Genomic DNA, 18,981 nt, shown 5'->3' with positions numbered 1-18,981 from the left:
AAAAAAATCGTTAGGAGACATACTGTTTTCTAAAAGAAGAATTTGTTTGACGATTCGATGGAAGCGATTTGTGTGTTCAATTTGATAGTTGGCTTGTTGCATCAGAGCTAGGGAAATTAAGCTGGCAGGCTGCAACAACAACTGTTGTTGGTTAGTTCGTGTAATTTTGCTAGTTCGCTGCATGTGTGGTTGCTAATTTGTACTAGATGACCTGGGACTGGGCACGTTTAACCAGTTGCTTCAACACCATAAGGATGCATTTCTCTGTTTCTCTTTTAATATTGTTGTGTATATTTTGAGTATGGGAGATGCAAAAGGGATTAGAGAGAAAAGCTAACGTAGCTCCTGTCTTCACTTAGCAATAATATGGATGCAAAAGGGATATTAATTGTCGTCTTTACCTTGAAAGTTACATAGGATTTCCAATTTTTCATCCTATTTTACATTGATGTTTAGCTTCTGAACATCTCTTAGATCCAGTTAGGCCAGGACATAAACATGATGATAAACTCCATCAAGTATTTGCTATTTCCTTTTTTTTGTAATCCATTTATTGATTTCAAGCTTGTTATCATTTTGTCTCTAAGATAATAAATGTGTGAAGTAGACATGATTACTTGAATTGCTTGAAGATGATAGTTGTACAACATCTCTGTTTTCATGAATTACGAACTCGGTAAGTAATAACAGATTGCTATTTCAAGAATCTCACTGTTTGTGTGTGTATTTTCTTGTGCATGTTCCCTCTATATGTGTCATGGTTGCGTTCTGTGTTGCTTAGTCCTGTTATTTTTTTAATCGTAGTGTTGGTTATGTTTCTACCACATACACTTATTGCATTTTTGTATATTGATGTTCAATTAGTAAGGTTGCTCTGCAATTTTATTTTTGACTAGAATAGGCAACCAGGGTCAGGCGGTGCAATTCATTTCTTCTAGTTTTGTGCGTGAAATTCTCTCTGGTCTAATATAATATACGTGATTATGTACCATTTCTACTATTTTTACTTTTAAAGAGATTAGATCTGTACATGTATCTGAGCCTAGAGTACTTCTTAACTTGTGCAAGTCTTGCGGTTAAGCCTAGACCGTGTGCTGCGGGAGGGCCTCACTGTGTTGCTGGGATGGCGACAGGGAGGCACCGAAGACGAGCCGGTGCTCGCCTGCCCTGGCTGCTGCTGATGGCAGTCCGACCGGAACTGCTAGCAACCACGCCATCAAGGTTGTACTGCCGGCCACCACTCCGAGATGGTACTTCCTTATGAGGTATCTCTCCTCCTCCATCTAAGATGGATAACAATTACATCTTTTCTCCCACTGAATTGAATGTGTATACAGTAGATAAAAGGCATAGGCATGTATCGATGTATTGATGAGAGAATCATAAGGATGCCTGAGCACAGACATGTATGTGCTCAACTCCTTTGATTTCGGTTGCTGGTTATTCATAGGAAGTGCTGACATATTTCAGAGACTCCATCTATCTATTGTTGCTATGATAATTTGGGACGCTGAAGCTTATTCTGAGATCTCAAAGAACTTGGTACACACTTTGTGCAGCACCTTGGTACAAACTTTGTGGAGCATTGGTACATATAAGAAAAATAAGCTGGGCCGTCTTAGAATAGAAATAATCTTCTTGTGATATCTGGAATCAAAAACATGTTTGGGAAATGGTTTAATTCGTTTCCAGTAATCAACGTTGGATTAAAGTTGAGAGTGGTCTTGCACCTGTAAAGAAGTTTCTATATATCTGTCTTGTACTTTTGAAAATCATTTTCTATAATCCTCGGATATTTGAGTTTTTGTTTGGCACATATAAACCTAACTATTTGTTCATGTTCCACTATAGGTCATAATGACAAGGTTGGATTTCCAGTACGTGAAGACCAGCCTTCAAAGATGGTCTAATGGATGAAAAAGTAAGTGGAGCTGATGTAGTTTCTTGTTGTAGTTTAATGGTGTCCTGAAAGGATGAGTGTGTTTGTTGTGATGTTGCATGTTCTGTCGGTTCACGCTCAAGTCTTGCTGCATCTTTGTTTGTAAATATTCAAACCTGATGTGTACTCGAAGACTTTTAGTAGTATTTTCTTGACCTGATGACAGAAATCATCAGGAGGTCTGTTATATTAAAACCTGATCAAACATGCATATTATCTTATTGATTTAACGTGTTAAGTAGTAGGAAAGCAGCCTCTTAGATAAATATAATTTGGGCCTAATTTTGTATTGCCTATTGCGAGCAAGAACTGATATATACATTTTTGGTTAAAGTATTTGTTGTAGATGTGTTTTATATGCCTGATCTGGGGTTGATTCTGAATTTTCTTGCAGGAGAAGCATGAGGCTTATTGCTAATAACCAGAATGATCAGTGTACTGTTGATAGAAGTGGGAACATGCTCCCTGGTTATTTTTTTTGGTTAGCTTGATTCTATCTTATCGCTGTGGAACAGACCTTCGTAATATATCAATTTGTAGGAACTGTTATTAATTCAAAGATTTTCCATCCGATAGATTTTGATTTCTACTTGTGTAGACATGCTGGCATTAAGGCTTGCTTTCCTTTAGTTGCAATTCTCTAGTTGATGGAATGGGCAGATTGCTGACATATGTCTTCATTCCTTTCATATGGGCAGGACCCAGCTATATGTTGTTGCACAAGTGGAAGCTCTCTCTTTCCCGTAATGTCCTGTGCTCCAAGTGCAAGGGGTAAGTCTTGTCTGTCCATTCCAATAACCTAACTGGCCATGTATTTTTCCGAATATTTTTCGTGACCATTCTCCTTTGTTTATTTTAGCAAGGAAGAAAGTCCAATTCTCATCCTTAAACTCTTGGGAAAGTTCACTTTCAGTCCCAAAATTTATTTTTAGTCTAGAATGAACCTTGAACTCTCATAATAGTTCATTTTTCATCCCTTTGCAGTTGAGTTGAGAAAATTACTGGCGTGGAAAGAAAAAATAGGGAACCAACCAAATTCGTTTAGAACCAGACCAAGCCCAAACTACCTGATGTTAAACCAAATGTCACAATGCAAAAAACAACCAAACCCTTGGGTCCCTGAACCAGTCTCTCGCTTGATTTCTCCCTCTTCTAATTCACGTGAAGCGTTGCGCCACAAAGGTTTCCTTGTTTGCTTATCAACATTGTCCCGTCTCTCTACCCTTGCACCGTTACCTTGAGTTTTTGGGCACCTATGGCAGATATTTGTCTAGCTCAATCGGGATAAGGACTAAAAGTGAATGATTCTGAGAGTTCAAGGTTCATTTTGAACCAGACAGAAGTTCTAGGACCGAAAGTGAACTTTCACTAGAATTCAAGGACCAAAAGTGGACTTTTTTCTTTAGCAAGGGATCCAAGCCTGGTGCTTCCATAGCTTCCCAGGTTGGCGGGTTCATGCATGAAATTGAATATCCGCATCTGGAGCCTTCCATGATACAACAGATTCAACAGCCTGATGAAGTCTGGCAGCTTTTGTTATTTGAAATCATTTTTTTCCTGTAAATAAGAAAATGCTCAATTATAATTGGTTTGCAGTGAGAAGGATGTGTACTTCTTAAACATGGGTTGGTAGATGTTATATGTTTATCCCAGTTGAACTGGTGGCAGCGGTAGTTCCATCTTTAATGTTCAATACTTTGTTTAGAAGAGCAAAAGGTGGTCATTGATTTGTTATCTCTGTCTGGAGTTGATCATCTTAAAGTTGCTGGCTACTATCAGCTCTATCATCTAATGAATATCGTTGGTACTTTATTGTTTATATCCATCTTGTACTGATGTTCAGTCAGTTCAATTGCAGAAACGATACAAGTATGCATTGCAAGAGACAAGCATGCAATAATGCAGCCACTAATTTCAAGTGGTGGCAAAAGGAGGGGAGATAAAGAGGAAGATGTCTCCTTTTATGCCCTGATTGCAGTGGCGTTGGGCGGTTCTGGCAGCCGGAGATTCCTCTGCTAGCATGGTCGCCACCCAGAGTAGGATAGCAGGAGTAACTAATGTTGCTGCACCTCTAATTCGAGCAGGATGGCGGGAAGGTTTTCCCTTTGTCAGGTAAAGTACGGTTCTTTTTATTCTTATAAAAATCTTAATATTTGATATTGCAATGTGATGAGTATGATCATTGGAGTCATGTCAAGATTCGGGGTTGGACTTAGTTTTATTTTCTCGTGGTGTTAACTTGGATTAGCACATGTCGATTGGCTCCAATTTTCCCATAAGATGGATTGCTTAACTATATGCCCCACCCCTTGCTCTTTTCACAAGCAGTGCACATTTATTTTAATTGAGATGTTATGTTTCTCTTGGCAGGGTACACTCGGTGAGGCCATCAAGGACGACAAGGTGACCATGTTCGTGAAGGTGGACGACTGGAAGTTGTCCACTGGGACCCTGCCGACAAGTTCACCCAGTTCCTTTTCGACCTGGTCTTCGAGGAGTTCGAACTCTCGCACACCAATAAGTCCTCTAGTGTCTTCTAATCTGGGTACAAGGTCTTCCACACGATCGACCAACAGAGATGAGATGGACTTGAATCTGAAGAAGAAATCTGAAGGTATATACATACATGTCACTGTACTCGAATGTTGTAGTGCTCTTTTGTTGAATGTACCTGGCGAGGAATTAACCGATGGTCTGTTTTGATTGCTGGTGTGAAGATGAGGAAGAGAAGATTGTTCCAGACACCAAGGTGAATGGTAATTGGGTCACAGCCTCACAACAAATGAGCATTGCAGAAACTTCTTCTGTTTTGTTCTAATAGGTTTTACTTATATATCGCTGGATAAGAAGATGGACGACACTTTGGCCTTGGAGTAAAGATAAGGGAAGGACATGCAGGGGATACCATGGGAGAAGTCAAACTACAGTAGGCATCAGTACCTTCAGATGAGTCTAAAATGGTACAAGATCTATGTGAGCCTCGCTAGGCTGCGAGAATGGAAAAGGTGAGATCCCGAGCTCATCCTTTTTGTGTGTTTGAATTATATCCTAAAACTGAAATGTTAATGTTGTTTCATTTTTGAAATTTGTATCCAGCCTTTCTAATAGTTATGATTATTCCGGTTGTAAATTTTGATAACAAAGGTCACTGTTTTCCTGCAAATTGCAGTCCTTCCTTGATGGTCTGTTAGCTAGAACTGAAAGTTACTCTTAATACTTATCCTGGTAAAATAAATTTGTCAAAATCTAAATTATGTTATTCAATCTGATTTTTAGGATTTAATAGAAGCAGAGAGCCGTAGTAACAGATAATCCAATTAGAACCTTACGGAGAAGAGTAGTGCTATGTTCACGAACCTTCTCACTGCAAAGGAATTTAGTTTATAAGCCTGAAGTATTACATGTTTTTCTATCTCCTACAGCTCTAGTCAATTAGGATGCTGTTTAGATAGTTACCCCCTTGTTTTCTCATGTCAGGACAACGACGAGCTTGTTCTAGATGCTTGAAGCCTGGCGGCAGCCAAGGGAGTGCAGTACCTGTTCGTGGTGGGCAAGAGATCCTTACCATGGTACGTCTCCTTTGCTGAGAGAGTAAAAATGGTATGCAAGTGGTTGCATACATGTTTATGGTAGTTCCATGTTCCATATTCAGTACTTTTTTTAACAAATGGTATGCAAGACCACAGATGCTGCCATAGTGGTGCTGACCTGCTATTGTGGAAATGAGAAATGGTTTGGTTGGGGTTGGGTAAGAAATATGAGTTGTCAGCTGCTGTTTAGGTTATGACAATAAGATTTTTTGGGTATGAGATGAGACGGTTGTGTAAGAAATATGAGTTGTCAGCTGAATATAGAGTGTCAGTTTACTTAGTTGTGGCTTGGCCTGCTATGGCGGTTCATTCTGATGTTGTTGTGGTGCATGGTTTGGGGTAGCAATTGTCAGGCTTACCTATGTTTGGTCTGGAGATGTACCAGACCTTGTGTTGAAAACATATATAGCTTGGCTGCCTAGTTGTTTTGTTGTAGTACAACTTAAGTTTGATTAGTTTGTCTCCTGGACCTGGGTTGGGTCGAACAACTATATGCTTAGGCGGTGTGAGTGGTTTGTATGTCGTATGTGAACCGTTTGTCATGAGGGATTTATTTATAAAGCCGGGCCATGAGGCCTTATGTTTAAAAAACTTAAGTTTGATGAATATGCTGGGTGGCTCAGCTTTGTTGACTGGATTGCCTGGCACTAGTGGCTGGTGTTCATGTGTCATAGATTTCATGAGAGAAACTAAATTTGTGCAATTAGTCTTGTCAAACGAATTGGTTTATTCATGAGTAGCTTTTTTTTGCTCATTTGTTTCAACAACACACTGAAATGATTTTATGTTGATGCTTTGATGGCTGGGAAGAAAGTGGCTTGTGGATAACGTGCTGATTGACCAAGTCGTCTGGGAGGAGTAGCAGCTCGAGGGCGGCGACCCTTGTCGCGACAATCGTGGCAGAGAGGTGCGAGTGGAGCACACTCTGCTGTTGCTAGACACAGGTGGCTAGCCTATGTGTGATATACTGTTTCATCTCCTTGCAGTATTGTGTGGTGGTCGACCTGTAATCTCCATTTTTGTAGTCGTTAGACTTGAGATTATGTTTGTGTTTGATTGTACGGGTATGGCTGAATTCCACATGTGCTGTGGTGCTATCTGCACTCTATATATGTTGCTTATTTGTTGTGAGTTGTGACTGTCTCAGAAAGAAGAGATGCTTTGCTGAATTTTTGGATAATTCTGCTCTAGTTAACCATGAGCTTCCTACTAGTTTGGTTAGTACTAGCTTGCTTTCACAAAGGAAGTTTTAAATTTTGCTAGTTTGTTACCTTTGAAACCCAACCATGCGAGAGATGGTATCTTCACCGAAAATTTTTCTTCTTTAAGTTGTTCTTAACCATTAAGTGTATCACTAACTTCTGTCTGTCGCACTGCATTTTCTTGTAGCCGATGCGCATGCTATTGCTAGCTAGCTGGCGCTGCCAGCAATGGTTATATGCAAACTCGTTCCTGGCATAACATTCAGATCTTGATCTTGTACGCTGTGTTAGCCATGGGTAAGAAAATCTTGGTGGAGTGAGAAGCAAAAAAGAGAATGTAAGGCATGCTACTCTCTTCTCGTGTAAATGGTTCGATGAAGAGACAATATTGTTGAATTGATGTACATGCACGACTCCAAATACAGTTACATTACCATACATGGATTACTCCTGAAAGCACCCGAGCGAGCGTTGTGGAACCTCACAGAATGTAAAATTGGCCATCAAAAACTGATGCCGTTGATTAGCAAAATCTGTAGCTATTAGTCTTTTTTTGGCATAGTTCGTAGCCATATGACAATATGAATAAGAAATCAACCAACAATGTGTAGAAGCTCGAACACATTTAGTTTCGGGGAGGAAAAACAGCCCATCATAAATAAAAAAAGCAATTAACTGAGCCTCCACTCCATCAACAGTTTCCCCTCCCTTGAGATTCAAGCAGTCCCAATAATTAGAGATCAAGTAGCTACTGCTAGGGATCAAGAACTTGACCTGAAAAGAAGAAGAAGAAGAAAAGAACACAAAGGAGTATAACTTGTTGTTTTGGAAAATACAAGCAAAGTCTGGCTGTAGCATAAATAATTCACATCTAATAGCAAGAACCGAGCAGCAATTATACAGGTAGAGATATGGTGCCGTGTGAGCCCTCCCTAGATCCCGAATGGAGTATTATATAATTCTACCCAGCATACATCATTCATAATTACTCGTGAGGAAACCGAACAGCCCGGGCAATTAATTAATCAGATTGAGGCTCCATAAACACACAGATCCGTGGCATGCATAATTAACTGAGCCTCCATGTCAGCAATCCGTGGCACACTACATCTCAGCCATCCGTATACTCCATCAGCACATAGATTAGAGAGGCTTGAGCGACTAAACCGAAAATTTCCCTTCCTCCCGCCTAGCTTTTTCCTCTCCCTCGAGATTCAAGGGTTCCAAAAGCTGAGTGCTTCCCTTATAAGTATAAGCGGCTGGTGTCATAGCCGCGCGTCGGCTTCGCGTGACTTGTGACTTTGGACTTTGGCGACGCGAGAGCGAGGCGAGGAGGCCGGCGTGCTGCATCGGTCGCCGCCGCCATGCTTCCCGTCTGTGGAGGAGTCGTCGGCCGGCCGTCATGAGGTGACAATTCATACCATGCTGTGTTCTCTCCTCGCTCGTACGCAGGATCTGTTTTGATTGGTCCCGGCCGTCTTGGTATGATTCTAGCCATCAGCCAAGTTTTTCAGTAAGTAAGTACAGTAGGAGTTAGGAAACGCAAGAAACACTACAACAATGGTACAACGACGGGTCTTTGATGCCGATTTCTTCAAGGCCCACTCAACTCCCGTCCCACTCACACCTACACCTCCGTCTCCATCTCGACCGACGCGCGCTGTGTCTGTCACCGTCGGACAAGCCGGCCGTCGCCGACCGCCTTCCCCAACTCCCCTGTGCCTAAATCGTCGTGAATTCCCAGCCAGCGAGCGTGCGAAGGATTGGCGCGCGTGTTTTTGGAGTGAGAAATTAAAGAGGCAAAATAAAGGAGGAGGGACGGTGAGATCAATATCATTATTTAGAAGCGAGGGATTCATTTGGTTGTAGCAGAGCGAGCGGCGAGCGCGACTGTTTGTTTCTCAACGGATAGTGTACGAAAATGCTGATGCAAAGCTGATATGGAAAAGAAAACTTAGATGCGCGACGATGGCATCGATGCATGGGGGGTTGCTGCACTTGGTCTTCGCGCGTTGACGGGAGTGCCTGTTGGACCGTGGGCAGAAACAGATCCCCGGCCGCCTCCTCTCTTCTTAAATTCCAGCCCTTACAATACAGAGTGGATTGTACATGTTACGTGTGTTAAACAATGTAATTATATCTCCTGTGTATGCCGTGTATATCTCTGTTGGTAGACAGAGTCCCTGTAACATACGTTGTATGTCCTGTTGCTATATAAAGAAGATCGCGGCCCTTGTCTAGGGTTACGCTGCCCATAATAGTTTTGATATGGTATCGAGCTAACTCTTCCTAAACACATCTAGTCGAAAGTCTGCCGCCGCCGCCGTCGATCGCAAGTCTGCCGCCACCGCCGCCGATCGCATCATGTCGTTCTCAGCGTCGTCCTCAACTTCGGCGAGTGGTGCAGCAGCCCTCAACATCACGATCTCGGAAAAGCTTACCCGAGACAATTTCCTGCTCTGGCAGACTCAAGTTCTTCCAGAAATTCGTGGAGCTCAACTGTTTGGCTTCCTCGATGGATCTGCGCAGGAACCGGCGAAGACCGTGAAGACTACGGACAAGGATGGGGCTGAGGTGACTGTTCCCAACCCCGAGCATGCGCGGTGGATCGCGCGAGACCGGATCGTACTAGGGTTCTTGGTCGAAACATGGCAAAGGAGGTGCTCACGCAGATGGTGGGTCTCTCGACGTCCGCGAAGTTTGGAAAGCCGTGGTGGAGATGTTCTCTGCCCAATCTCAGTCGCGCGTGGTGCACCTTCGCACCAAGCTGAACCAATGTCGCAAGGATGACAAGTCAGGTCAGGCTTACCTGGATGAGATCAAGAGTCTCTCAGATGAGATGGCTGCGGCGTTGGGAAATCCTTCGTGGGATCTCCACCTCTCCAAACGTGACGTACCTTCTTGCAAAGGAAGAGAACACGGGAATACATCTTCGTCTCCGCGTGCCTCGGCTATTTATATACCCGAGCTTACTTTTCTTGTGATAGCCATTGTGCTTGAAGTACATATATCTTGCCATCACTTGTTCATATATATTGTGCCTATCTTGCTTAGCTCTAAGTTATTGTTGTTGCACTTAGTTGAGTCTAGCATATTTAGGTTTTGTGCTTGTAAAATAAACGTAGTTTAATTCCGCATTCTTACAAGCCAAATCCATAAGAGTTTTTAAAACGCTTATTCACCCCCTCTAGGCGACATGTCTTCCTTTCAGCATTAAACACCTCTTTTATATAATGAACTTGTTGAGTACGCTCATACTCATCCCTCTTTAAATCCCCTGCTTAGATCTAAAGGCATTAAATGAAGATCTACAGTGCAACTCGAGGACTGGGGAGTCAACAACTACTTCAAGAGACATGATCCTTCCAGAGGAATCAAATACCACATCCACCATGGAGAAAACCATGGTGTGCTTGCAGGAAGGATATCGAGCGGGCATTTGGTGTGCTTCAAGCACAATTTGCCATTGTCCGGTACCTTGCTCTAAGCTGGTCTCACGACCAAATGTGGGAGGTGATACAGGCTTGTGTGATCATGCACAACATGATCATCGAGGATGACCGCAAGAATCATGTCAGGACACATGTTGTCCCTATGAGTGTCAGGGCCCTCTTGCGAAGGTTGATCATGAGTTGCCTGCAGATTTTGCTGATTTCCTGACCATGCACGCAGAGATCCGTGACAACAATGTTCATGATCAACTTCGAGCTGATCTCGTTGAGCATTTGTGGAGGATCAAAGGAAATGCCGCGGCACCTTGATCTAGCCCTATTTATTACATGTGTTTAGTTGTTTTTATTGTTTATTGTATTTTAATTTGAAAACTATCTCCGCAAACATATTTATTCCTATGTTATATTTGATAAATGATTGTGTGTTAAAAAAGCTAAAAAAAAAATTTAATGTTTGGGGGCGGCGTTTGGGGGACGCGGCTGGGGAGCGACGTCCCTCAAACGCAGCACGAACAAAACACGTCCCCCAAACGCTTAATCTGATGCGATTTGGGGACGCTTGGGGGACGTGACTGGAAATTCTCTAATGGGTAGTTCTGGAGAATTTCCTGAACAACTTTTTGTTGATAGAAAAGATTTTGGAAAATCAACCAGAGAGAGAGGGCGTGGCCAATAGCTGGGCCGTCGTCCGCGGCATACCTGGGCATGGGAAGCCCGGCCCGAACGGCCCGACCCGACCCGGCCCGAAAATCCCGGGCCGGGCCGGGCTTTTTCTCTCTATCGGGCCGGGCTTGGGCCAACATTCTTCAGCCCGTAACTAAATCGGGCCGGCTCGGCCACCGAAAAAGCAAATTACCACTAGATCGGGCCGGGCCGTCGGGCCAGCCCGAAAAACCGGGCTTTTCGGGCCGCGGGCCGGGCTCGGGCCGAAATTTGCTGAAAGTTGGTCGGGCCGGGCCGGGCTCGGGCCAAGGATTTCCCGTCGGGCTTTTTTCGGGCCAGCCCGAAGCCCGGCCCGGCCCGAGAAATGCCCAGGAAGGGTCCGCGGAAACAGAGCAGTCAGAATCCACATCCTCCTCCACCTTCCTCTTTCTTAGCGAAAAGGCTGAGCGCCACCTTCCCCCTTCCAGCCTCTCCCAACCGCCAAAATGGAGGGCCGCCGCCCTTCTCCTCACGCCGACGACCCCACTTGCGGCGGCGGAGGGGCCAACTCCTCCATCACGCCCCAAGAGCCCGAAGTCTACTCCCCACCCGCCTCTCCTCCCCGCGCGCACCACTCCGGTCAGCCGGGGAGGTCGATCTTCGTCAACGAGGACACGAATGGCGGTCCGACCATTGGCGCCACCTCGTCCTCCGCCTGGGGACCTGCCGAAGACCAAGAATCCAAGATCACGGACAAGACCGCCGCCCCCTTCCTCTTAGGCCCGCGGCGTTTGAGCAGCCCAACGGGGGGCTCGGACTCCGACTCCGACTCCGACGACTGCGACACCTGGGGCCGCTTCAGCGACCGTACATGCGGCGGCGCCTCAACATCGCTGAGCTCTCCCGACGCCTACGACTACCGGACCTTCTTCGCCGACCCACCTCCACCTTCCTACGAGGAGACGCATCACGAGGTACTATTGCAAGAAAACCCTAACTTCATGATTTGGGATTGTCCCTGTGACTAGTTTGATGATTTCTTATGAAAGATCGATTCTCTAAATGGTATGGTTTGGATCTTTGGTCAGGACTTGCGATTGGATGGAAAATTTCACTTTTAACAGCACACCCCAAAAAAGTTCTGTGGTCTCAGATATCGAATCTTGCAATGGTTACAAGTTTCCAGTAATACTGCTCAACTTAGTTCGTTCTTGGTTTATATCTTCTCTCTGAATAGTATCCCTCAGACATGAAATATTGAATCTTGCAATTTGGAATCTTACAAGTTATGATATTGGTGATGCTTCCCCCACATTTCCTGCTAAGTTCATTTGGGATGTCAATGGTGCTTGTTCATTTACAAGATCAGTCATATGTGCTTTACCTTTGAGGCCTGTAAATCTTAGTGCTGTTAAAGTCCTATATGATTGTCTCTTTTAGGGATATAAGGTAGAATTCGAAAACAAACTGAAGTTCTGTATAATGCTAAAGCATCCCTATGTATTGCGTGATAACTGAAATTTTCGTTTGGTTTTGGGCAAATCTAGGGATACGATCTATGTGTTCCTTCTACATTGCCTGAGTCGAGATCTTAGACTGTAGCATTTGTACTAATGCTAAATGCTATATGGTCAGATGTCATTTCTTTTTTATGTCTTCACAGTTCATATTTATCTTTTGGCCTTGTATGAATTTTATCGTTGTGTGTTAGCTTTCTGTATAAAAATTGAATCATGGCATAGATAATGATCGGCAATAACATGAATTGTCTGTACATCTGAACGTTCCTTAGCTTGCTACTTGAGATTTTATTTTCCCGCAAATCGTGCTAATATAGATGGTAGACATTTGCTGTCCAACATTTTTTACAGAGTACCCTAAAAACACAATATGATTCTTTCCACCAAGTCATTTGTTAAATCTTATGTTTGTTGCTCAGTTATGCAACATATTCTTCTTGTTTGTTGCACTTTTACAAAAACCAATGTTTATGTTTTAGATCTCCTACAATCATGACCACTAATATGAACAGTGACTAGTTCTAGTTCACCATCTCTTTGATACCAAAACGTAATGTGACACGAGACCAGAAATTATAAGTTATGATATTCGTGATGGTTCTCCACATTTCTTGCTAAGTCCATTTGGGATGTCAATGGTACCCGTTCATTTACAAGATCAGTCACATGTGCTTTACCTTTGAGGCCTGTAAAAATCTTGGTGCTATTGAAGTCGTATATTATTGTCTCTTTCAGGGATATAAGGTGGAATTGGAAAACAAATTGAAGTTTTATATTGCTTCTGCATCCCTATGTACTGCTTAATAACGGAAATTTTCGCTTGGTTTGAGCAAACCTAGGGATTCTATATATCCATTCCTTCTATTTTGGAGTGTACATAGCCTGGGCCAAGATCTTAGACTGTAGCAATTGTAGTAATGCTAAATGCTATATGGTCATAGGTCATTTCTTTTTATGGTCTTCAAAGTTCTTGGCCTTGTATGAATTTGATCGTTGTGTAATATCTTCTGTCTGTATAAAAATAGAATTATGGCATAGATAACGATTGGCAATAGCATGAATAGTCTGTACCTCTGAACATTCCTTAGCTTGCTAGTTGAGACTTTTTTCCCACAAATCTTGCTAATTTAGATGGTAAACATTTGTTGTCCAACGATTTTACAATAGCGGAATACTGTCAGAACATAATATGATTCTTTCCACCAATTCCTAATCTTTTGTTTGTGGCTCAGTTATGCAACAGATTCTTCTTGTTTTGTGCACTTCTACAAAAAACAAACAATGTTCATATTCGTAACCTTATGCTCATAGCTTAATTAGCAAAAAAAAAATCTCAAGTTTTTTTTACCGAGTCAATGTTCATGTAAAGTGTGCTGGATCTCCTACAAACATGAACAGTGACTACAGTCCTAACTGAAATTAAAAGTAGCCATCTTGCAAACTGTTCACAACTCTTCTTTAAAATGAAATAAAAACCCGCATGTATTTACGACTGCTTTTAATGACTTACTGAAGTAAAACCAGTGCAGTACCTATCCCAACTCAAAGTTTGTCCAAAGGATGATAGAGATAAGAATTGTAGGTAAGCGCTAGGTAGCATAGAAAATTAAATGTACTAGCCAATTGTAATTAATTGACTCTGTATGGAGAATAACATCTAGAGGCAAAGTTTGCAACTAAAGTTTTCTTGATCTAGCCTGAACTGAAAATGCCATGAGAAACATCAATAAATTGCTCATATAAGGCTGTATGCATGTCATAAATCTTGTATGTAGACAATCTAAAATAGTTTCCAGTATACTACTAATTGCATATGCAAAATTCTGGAAGCCAAACTAGTTACTCGTTTCTTTCATTAGTTGCACAGAACTTAGTTATTTGCACCACACAAGCTGCGTATGCAGCTTCTTTTGGAAACTAGTTAGCAGTAAGCCCATAGCTATGATATATCTGTAAAATCGGGTGGAATATATTACCAAATTTAACTGCCAGATATCCTGATTTGGGATTTCTTTTAAGAATTTGGTAATATATGTAATGCCCATGTTTAGAATGTTCTAATTCACAATTTCTTTGATACCAACGCGAAGTGTGACTCGAGACCAGATATTATAAGTTGTGCTACTCTTTATGGTTTCCCTCATTTCTTGCTAAGTTTGTTTGGGATGTCAATGGTGCTTGTTCATTTACAGATCAGTCATATGTGCTTCACCTTTGAGGCCTGTAAAATCTTGGTGCTGTTAAAGTCCTATATGATTGTCTCTTTTAGGGATATAAGGTGGAATTCGGAAACAAATTGAAGCTCTGTATACTGCTAAAGCATCCCTATGTATTGCTTAATAACAGTTTTTTTTTGCTTGGGTTGGGCAAACCTAGAGATACTATCTATGCATTCCTTCTATTTCGGAGTGTACATAGTCCGGATCGAGATCTTAGACTGTAGCAATTGTACTAATGCTAAATGCTGTATGGTCATACGTCATTTCTTTTTATCGCATTTTTACAATAGCGGAATACCCTAAAAACATAATGTGGCAATGTGCTGCACCAACTGGGTATGCAGCTTCTGTTTAGCAACTAGTTAGCACTAAGCCCACATATATGATGTATCTGTAAAATCGTGTGGATTTTGGTACCAATTTAACTGCCAGACATCCTTTTGTTCCAAGGAATGAACATGTCGGATTGTAATAATATAAATGTATACTTCCTTTTCATTAGTCAATGACAACCAATTCCTGTTGGATTTCAGTGCAATACTCCAAATTTGGTTATTAAAGACATCGAGCAATTGGTGTGGATTGCCAGTGTATATCATTTCATTGAAAATGCCTGCATTACAGTAGAGGGTGTGTCTTAGTGACTGCTCCCTGGAGTTTTGATTGATGTAGTAAGGATTCAGTGGGCATGCAGTCCATCCCATGGTCATTTTGATTTGATTTATTCCTGTTTATCCCAAGCAGGATAGTAATTATCGCTTATGTTGTTTTGTGGAGCTTAAATGTGATCGCACGTAAATGCATACCCCTTATCAACTATAGTGCCCTTTTCAGATTCTTGGACATTCTTTTTGGAGACATGAGGATGCGCCATGTGATGATGTGAGTGACGGTTTCTTTTTATAATGCATAGTCCAATTAACTTTTCCTCATTGGTTCTTTGTTAACCTCTTTGTACCTTCAGTTTTCTATGGTTTTGCAGACATCGCAGAATGGCGGCCCCAAAATTCATGAAAAGGTTAATTTTCTTATTGAGTATGCTCATATGTTGGATGTTAAGAGATGGCAATTTGAGAAAACTGCATTGGTGTCTGTAATATACTAACTGAAATTTTCTTGGCGCAGGAGCCTTTATCATCTCTAGAGTCTGAGTTTGCATACGACCCTATGAAAGATAAATCAAATGTAAGTACGACTTGTGAACCATTAAACTTGTACTTGTTTTGTTTACTCACTTGTTTGCTATTTGTTCTCTCCTATTCTTTGGGCTTCTGCAGAAGCTTTTGGCTAATTACTCTGAATACCGGAAAGTAGCTGGAGATGGGAGTTGCTTCTACAGATCGTTCATTTATTCATATCTGGTATGCTGATATCTTGTTGAGTCATTCTTGTTGCTGATTTTTTTCCAGTTCTCCACCTTAAAGTTTGTGGTGCCTCAGTGCATATCTGCATTGATTTTTTTTTTCCGTTGGGTCTATAGGAGCTGCTTGTGAAAGTACCTCATGAGGAGGAACTACGTTTGATTGGGACACTTGAACCACTGTTGGAGAAGTTCCAAAGACTTGATTTGCCTGGTTCATATTATCATGGTCATGATGTAAGACTTAGCATAGTTTCCATTAACCAATTTGTTTAATCCTACATATCAGAACCACCAATTGCAATCAAGTCATATATTCATAATTTTCTAATCTATGCAGGCTTTTGTGAACTTCATACTGAAATGTATGGACCGAAAACAAACTCTATCAGTAAGGTGGGTTCACATTGAGATTATTACAACAATTAACTATGCTGCATACTTTTTTAGAGGACTAAGCTGCATACTTATGTTATAAATGTCTTTGCAGTGACTATGAAGACTGGCTTTTCCAGGAGAGTCAAAATGATCAGCTGTTTGCCAATAGTGAGAAATCACAACCACACTCTTAGTTATGTTGCTACCTTACTTTAATTTTCTGACTCCAGCTATTTTTATGATCTAGTCATATCATATCTTCGACTGGTGACAGCGATTCAGATATGCACTGAGGTTGAAAAGTTCCGGCATGCCATACCTGAGCTTGATCCATCATACCCTGAAGGGGTGAGTGTTTACTTTCTGTGTGGTCAAAAGTGTAGTACTAGGTCTGGGTATTTGTCTCTGTCTGCTGGTTATGATTTTTGTGCGCTGCAACTTCACAGTAAGAGTAAACTTTGCACATCGTGTTACTTATACCAGCAGGTGAGTTTGTTTGTAAAAAATGATGTGAATTCCTCACTCACAAACCCCTCGTCTGTTTTCAAATTGCAGTGGTGTCGACAGGAAGTCATCCCAATGCACAAAGATGCATTTGAAGTCCATGTTGTCGCCCTCACCGATGTACTACAAGTGCCCCTCCGAATTGTCAACGTTGACATTTCAAAGATTGCAGAGCCAAACACCCACATCTACGAGTCACCAGATGCTTCGCCCTCGGTTCCTTGTGTGACGCTGCTGTATAGGCCAGGGCACTACGATATCATCTACTAGTAGTATTTGTAGTAAGTCGTAGATACCATCAGGCCTGATCAGAGTCACGCGCACGGTTACATGTAAGGAAACTTCTGGGCTAGGAAAACGCAGCTATTACTCTTGGTGTGTACTCATGTTGCACTATTTCTATCTTTGTGCATCCGTACAGAAATCTATTAAGCTTTCTTTCTTGGGCTATGAATACGCTGCCGAAATTCTTTGGTGGAACGAGCAGCAAGTTCAGAACTGCGTCATTTTTGAATGGTGGAGATATGAGCTGGTGAGGTAGAAAGAGTATTGCAGGTTTGGATTTCACGCTGTGAGAGGTAAAGGCCGGTGATACATTTTCGTCAATGTTCTTTTACTGTAAAATAGCTTCTACTAGTATCTTACAAGATACAGAAGCAGTCATGTTTTTCTCAAAAGTAAAAAACATGGTGACAAATTTCATGAAACCATTACTACCAGAAATTACTGTCGTCCCACGCGGTGCTCTGCTTCGTCTTGAGGCTTTTGATGTACTTGGCCATGAACCTCCAGATGCGCTCATCGTGCCCGCGACACCAGCCGGAGAGCTCCTTGACGCCGCGCTCCGCCACCGCGAAGGCTTCCACGTGCCGTGACAGAGCGGCCAGGGCAGGTACGCGGTCGGGTCCATGGGGAAGGCGGCGAGGAGCCCCTCGCCGACGGCGCGCACGCGCTCCACCCCGCCGTCGCGCACCTCGAACGCCAGGTACTCATCCCAGCCTTGCTTGCCGAAGCCGCCGCCGCCCCGCGGGAGCCGGCGCACCCACCGCTCGAGCACCCGCCGCTGCCCGTCGACGTCGCCGGCTCTGCGCTCTGCCAGGGACCAGCTCCAGTACACGAAATTCTCAATGGCGGAGTCGGAGAGCGCGGCGAGTGCTCGCTCGCAGACGGCGCGGCCGGCGTCGATGCCGCCGCCTCCGTCCTTGAGCTCGAACGTCACGAAGCGGGCCCACAGCTTGGCGTTCCCGGGGTCGGCGGCCGTGCCGGCCTCGAATTCTGCTCGCTTGGCGGCGGCAGCTGCTGTCTCCTCTGCCATCGTCGTACCTTGCCACCTTGGTTACCAGGTTACGGCCGGTTGTCGATCTTTGAGTTGTGCGATGCGTTGTACGCCGTCGCGTGGGTACTTATTGAGGACGATGGTGCGTCGAATTCCGTATCAGATTGGACTCGGATGCAACAGCGACTCCGGGGAAAGATTTGCACGTCGTAACCCTGCAGGAACCGTATTCGGATCACAGGTTCGGCTTTCTCGTTGCAAGGACGTGGTCACCGTCCGATGGTAGTATTTGTTTCTGATCATCACGAGATCCTCCTCTTTAACCCATAAGCCTCCTCAACACACAACATCTGAATAAAAAAATTAAATACATTAACGAGTCTCAGGTTACCAAGAACTCTAGAGACTCCATTTCTCTAGCAAAAGGTGGTTCTCAAATTGCTCTAGGCTCTTGTCTGCAAGTTTGTATTGAGGTCGATCACATAAAAGTTATGTTGCATGCAAGGTTTTGGGAACCGGTAAGAAGAATAATCTCGGAGTGGGCCGGGATTTAGGTGACCACGGATACTAGAAATAACCAGTTAAATACCGGACAAAATTCTGAAATAAAATTTGTATTTTAAACTTAAAATGTCTGAACATTTTGAATAGCGTTTGTAGGAGGATGAAGAGATTGTTTCAGACAAATGAGATGTAACATGGGGCTATAGCTGACGGAAAATACGTATGATTTAGGTTGGACTAAGCATTCAACCTAAATTCAAACGAAATTCAAATGAACCATTTTTTGTGCACGATAGCTCATTTACCAGACGGGTCTAGGAATTCCGGTTACCGGTCGGTGACATAGGCATCCCTCAGATCCCTCAGATCTAAGGAGAGGTATGGGCACTAAATAT

At 42.9% G+C, this 18,981-nt stretch overlaps 1 protein-coding gene and 1 long non-coding RNA gene across 3 annotated transcripts; both read left to right on the top strand.

The window, feature by feature from the left end:
- Positions 1–1,088: 1,088 nt before the first annotated feature.
- Positions 1,089–6,485, top strand: LOC124693197. Of its 2 annotated transcripts, XR_006999894.1 has the most exons (9): positions 1,089–1,265; positions 1,852–1,921; positions 2,638–2,710; positions 3,798–4,051; positions 4,310–4,553; positions 4,657–4,695; positions 4,790–4,944; positions 5,417–5,508; positions 6,340–6,485. It is a non-coding gene; the product is annotated as an uncharacterized LOC124693197 (long non-coding RNA). The 2 variants fall into 2 exon arrangements; XR_006999893.1 differs by having other exon boundaries at positions 4,657–4,944.
- Positions 6,486–11,331: 4,846 nt separating this feature from the next.
- On the top strand, positions 11,332–17,090 carry LOC124658052 (OVARIAN TUMOR DOMAIN-containing deubiquitinating enzyme 1-like). Its single transcript, XM_047196501.1, has 10 exons — positions 11,332–11,799; positions 15,399–15,446; positions 15,547–15,582; positions 15,690–15,749; positions 15,842–15,925; positions 16,045–16,161; positions 16,265–16,320; positions 16,415–16,470; positions 16,550–16,650; positions 16,858–17,090. Exons 1-10 carry the CDS (start codon positions 11,332–11,334, stop codon positions 17,074–17,076), a joined length of 1,245 nt encoding a protein of 414 aa, XP_047052457.1. The 3' UTR covers positions 17,077–17,090.
- Positions 17,091–18,981: the final 1,891 nt, after the last annotated feature.

This window comes from Lolium rigidum, chromosome 1 (assembly GCF_022539505.1).
Source record: "Lolium rigidum isolate FL_2022 chromosome 1, APGP_CSIRO_Lrig_0.1, whole genome shotgun sequence".
NCBI classification, from domain to species: Eukaryota; Viridiplantae; Streptophyta; class Magnoliopsida; order Poales; family Poaceae; genus Lolium; species Lolium rigidum.
The sequence above is the reverse complement of the archived record's forward strand: the minus strand, read 5'-3'. Positions and strand labels throughout refer to the sequence as shown.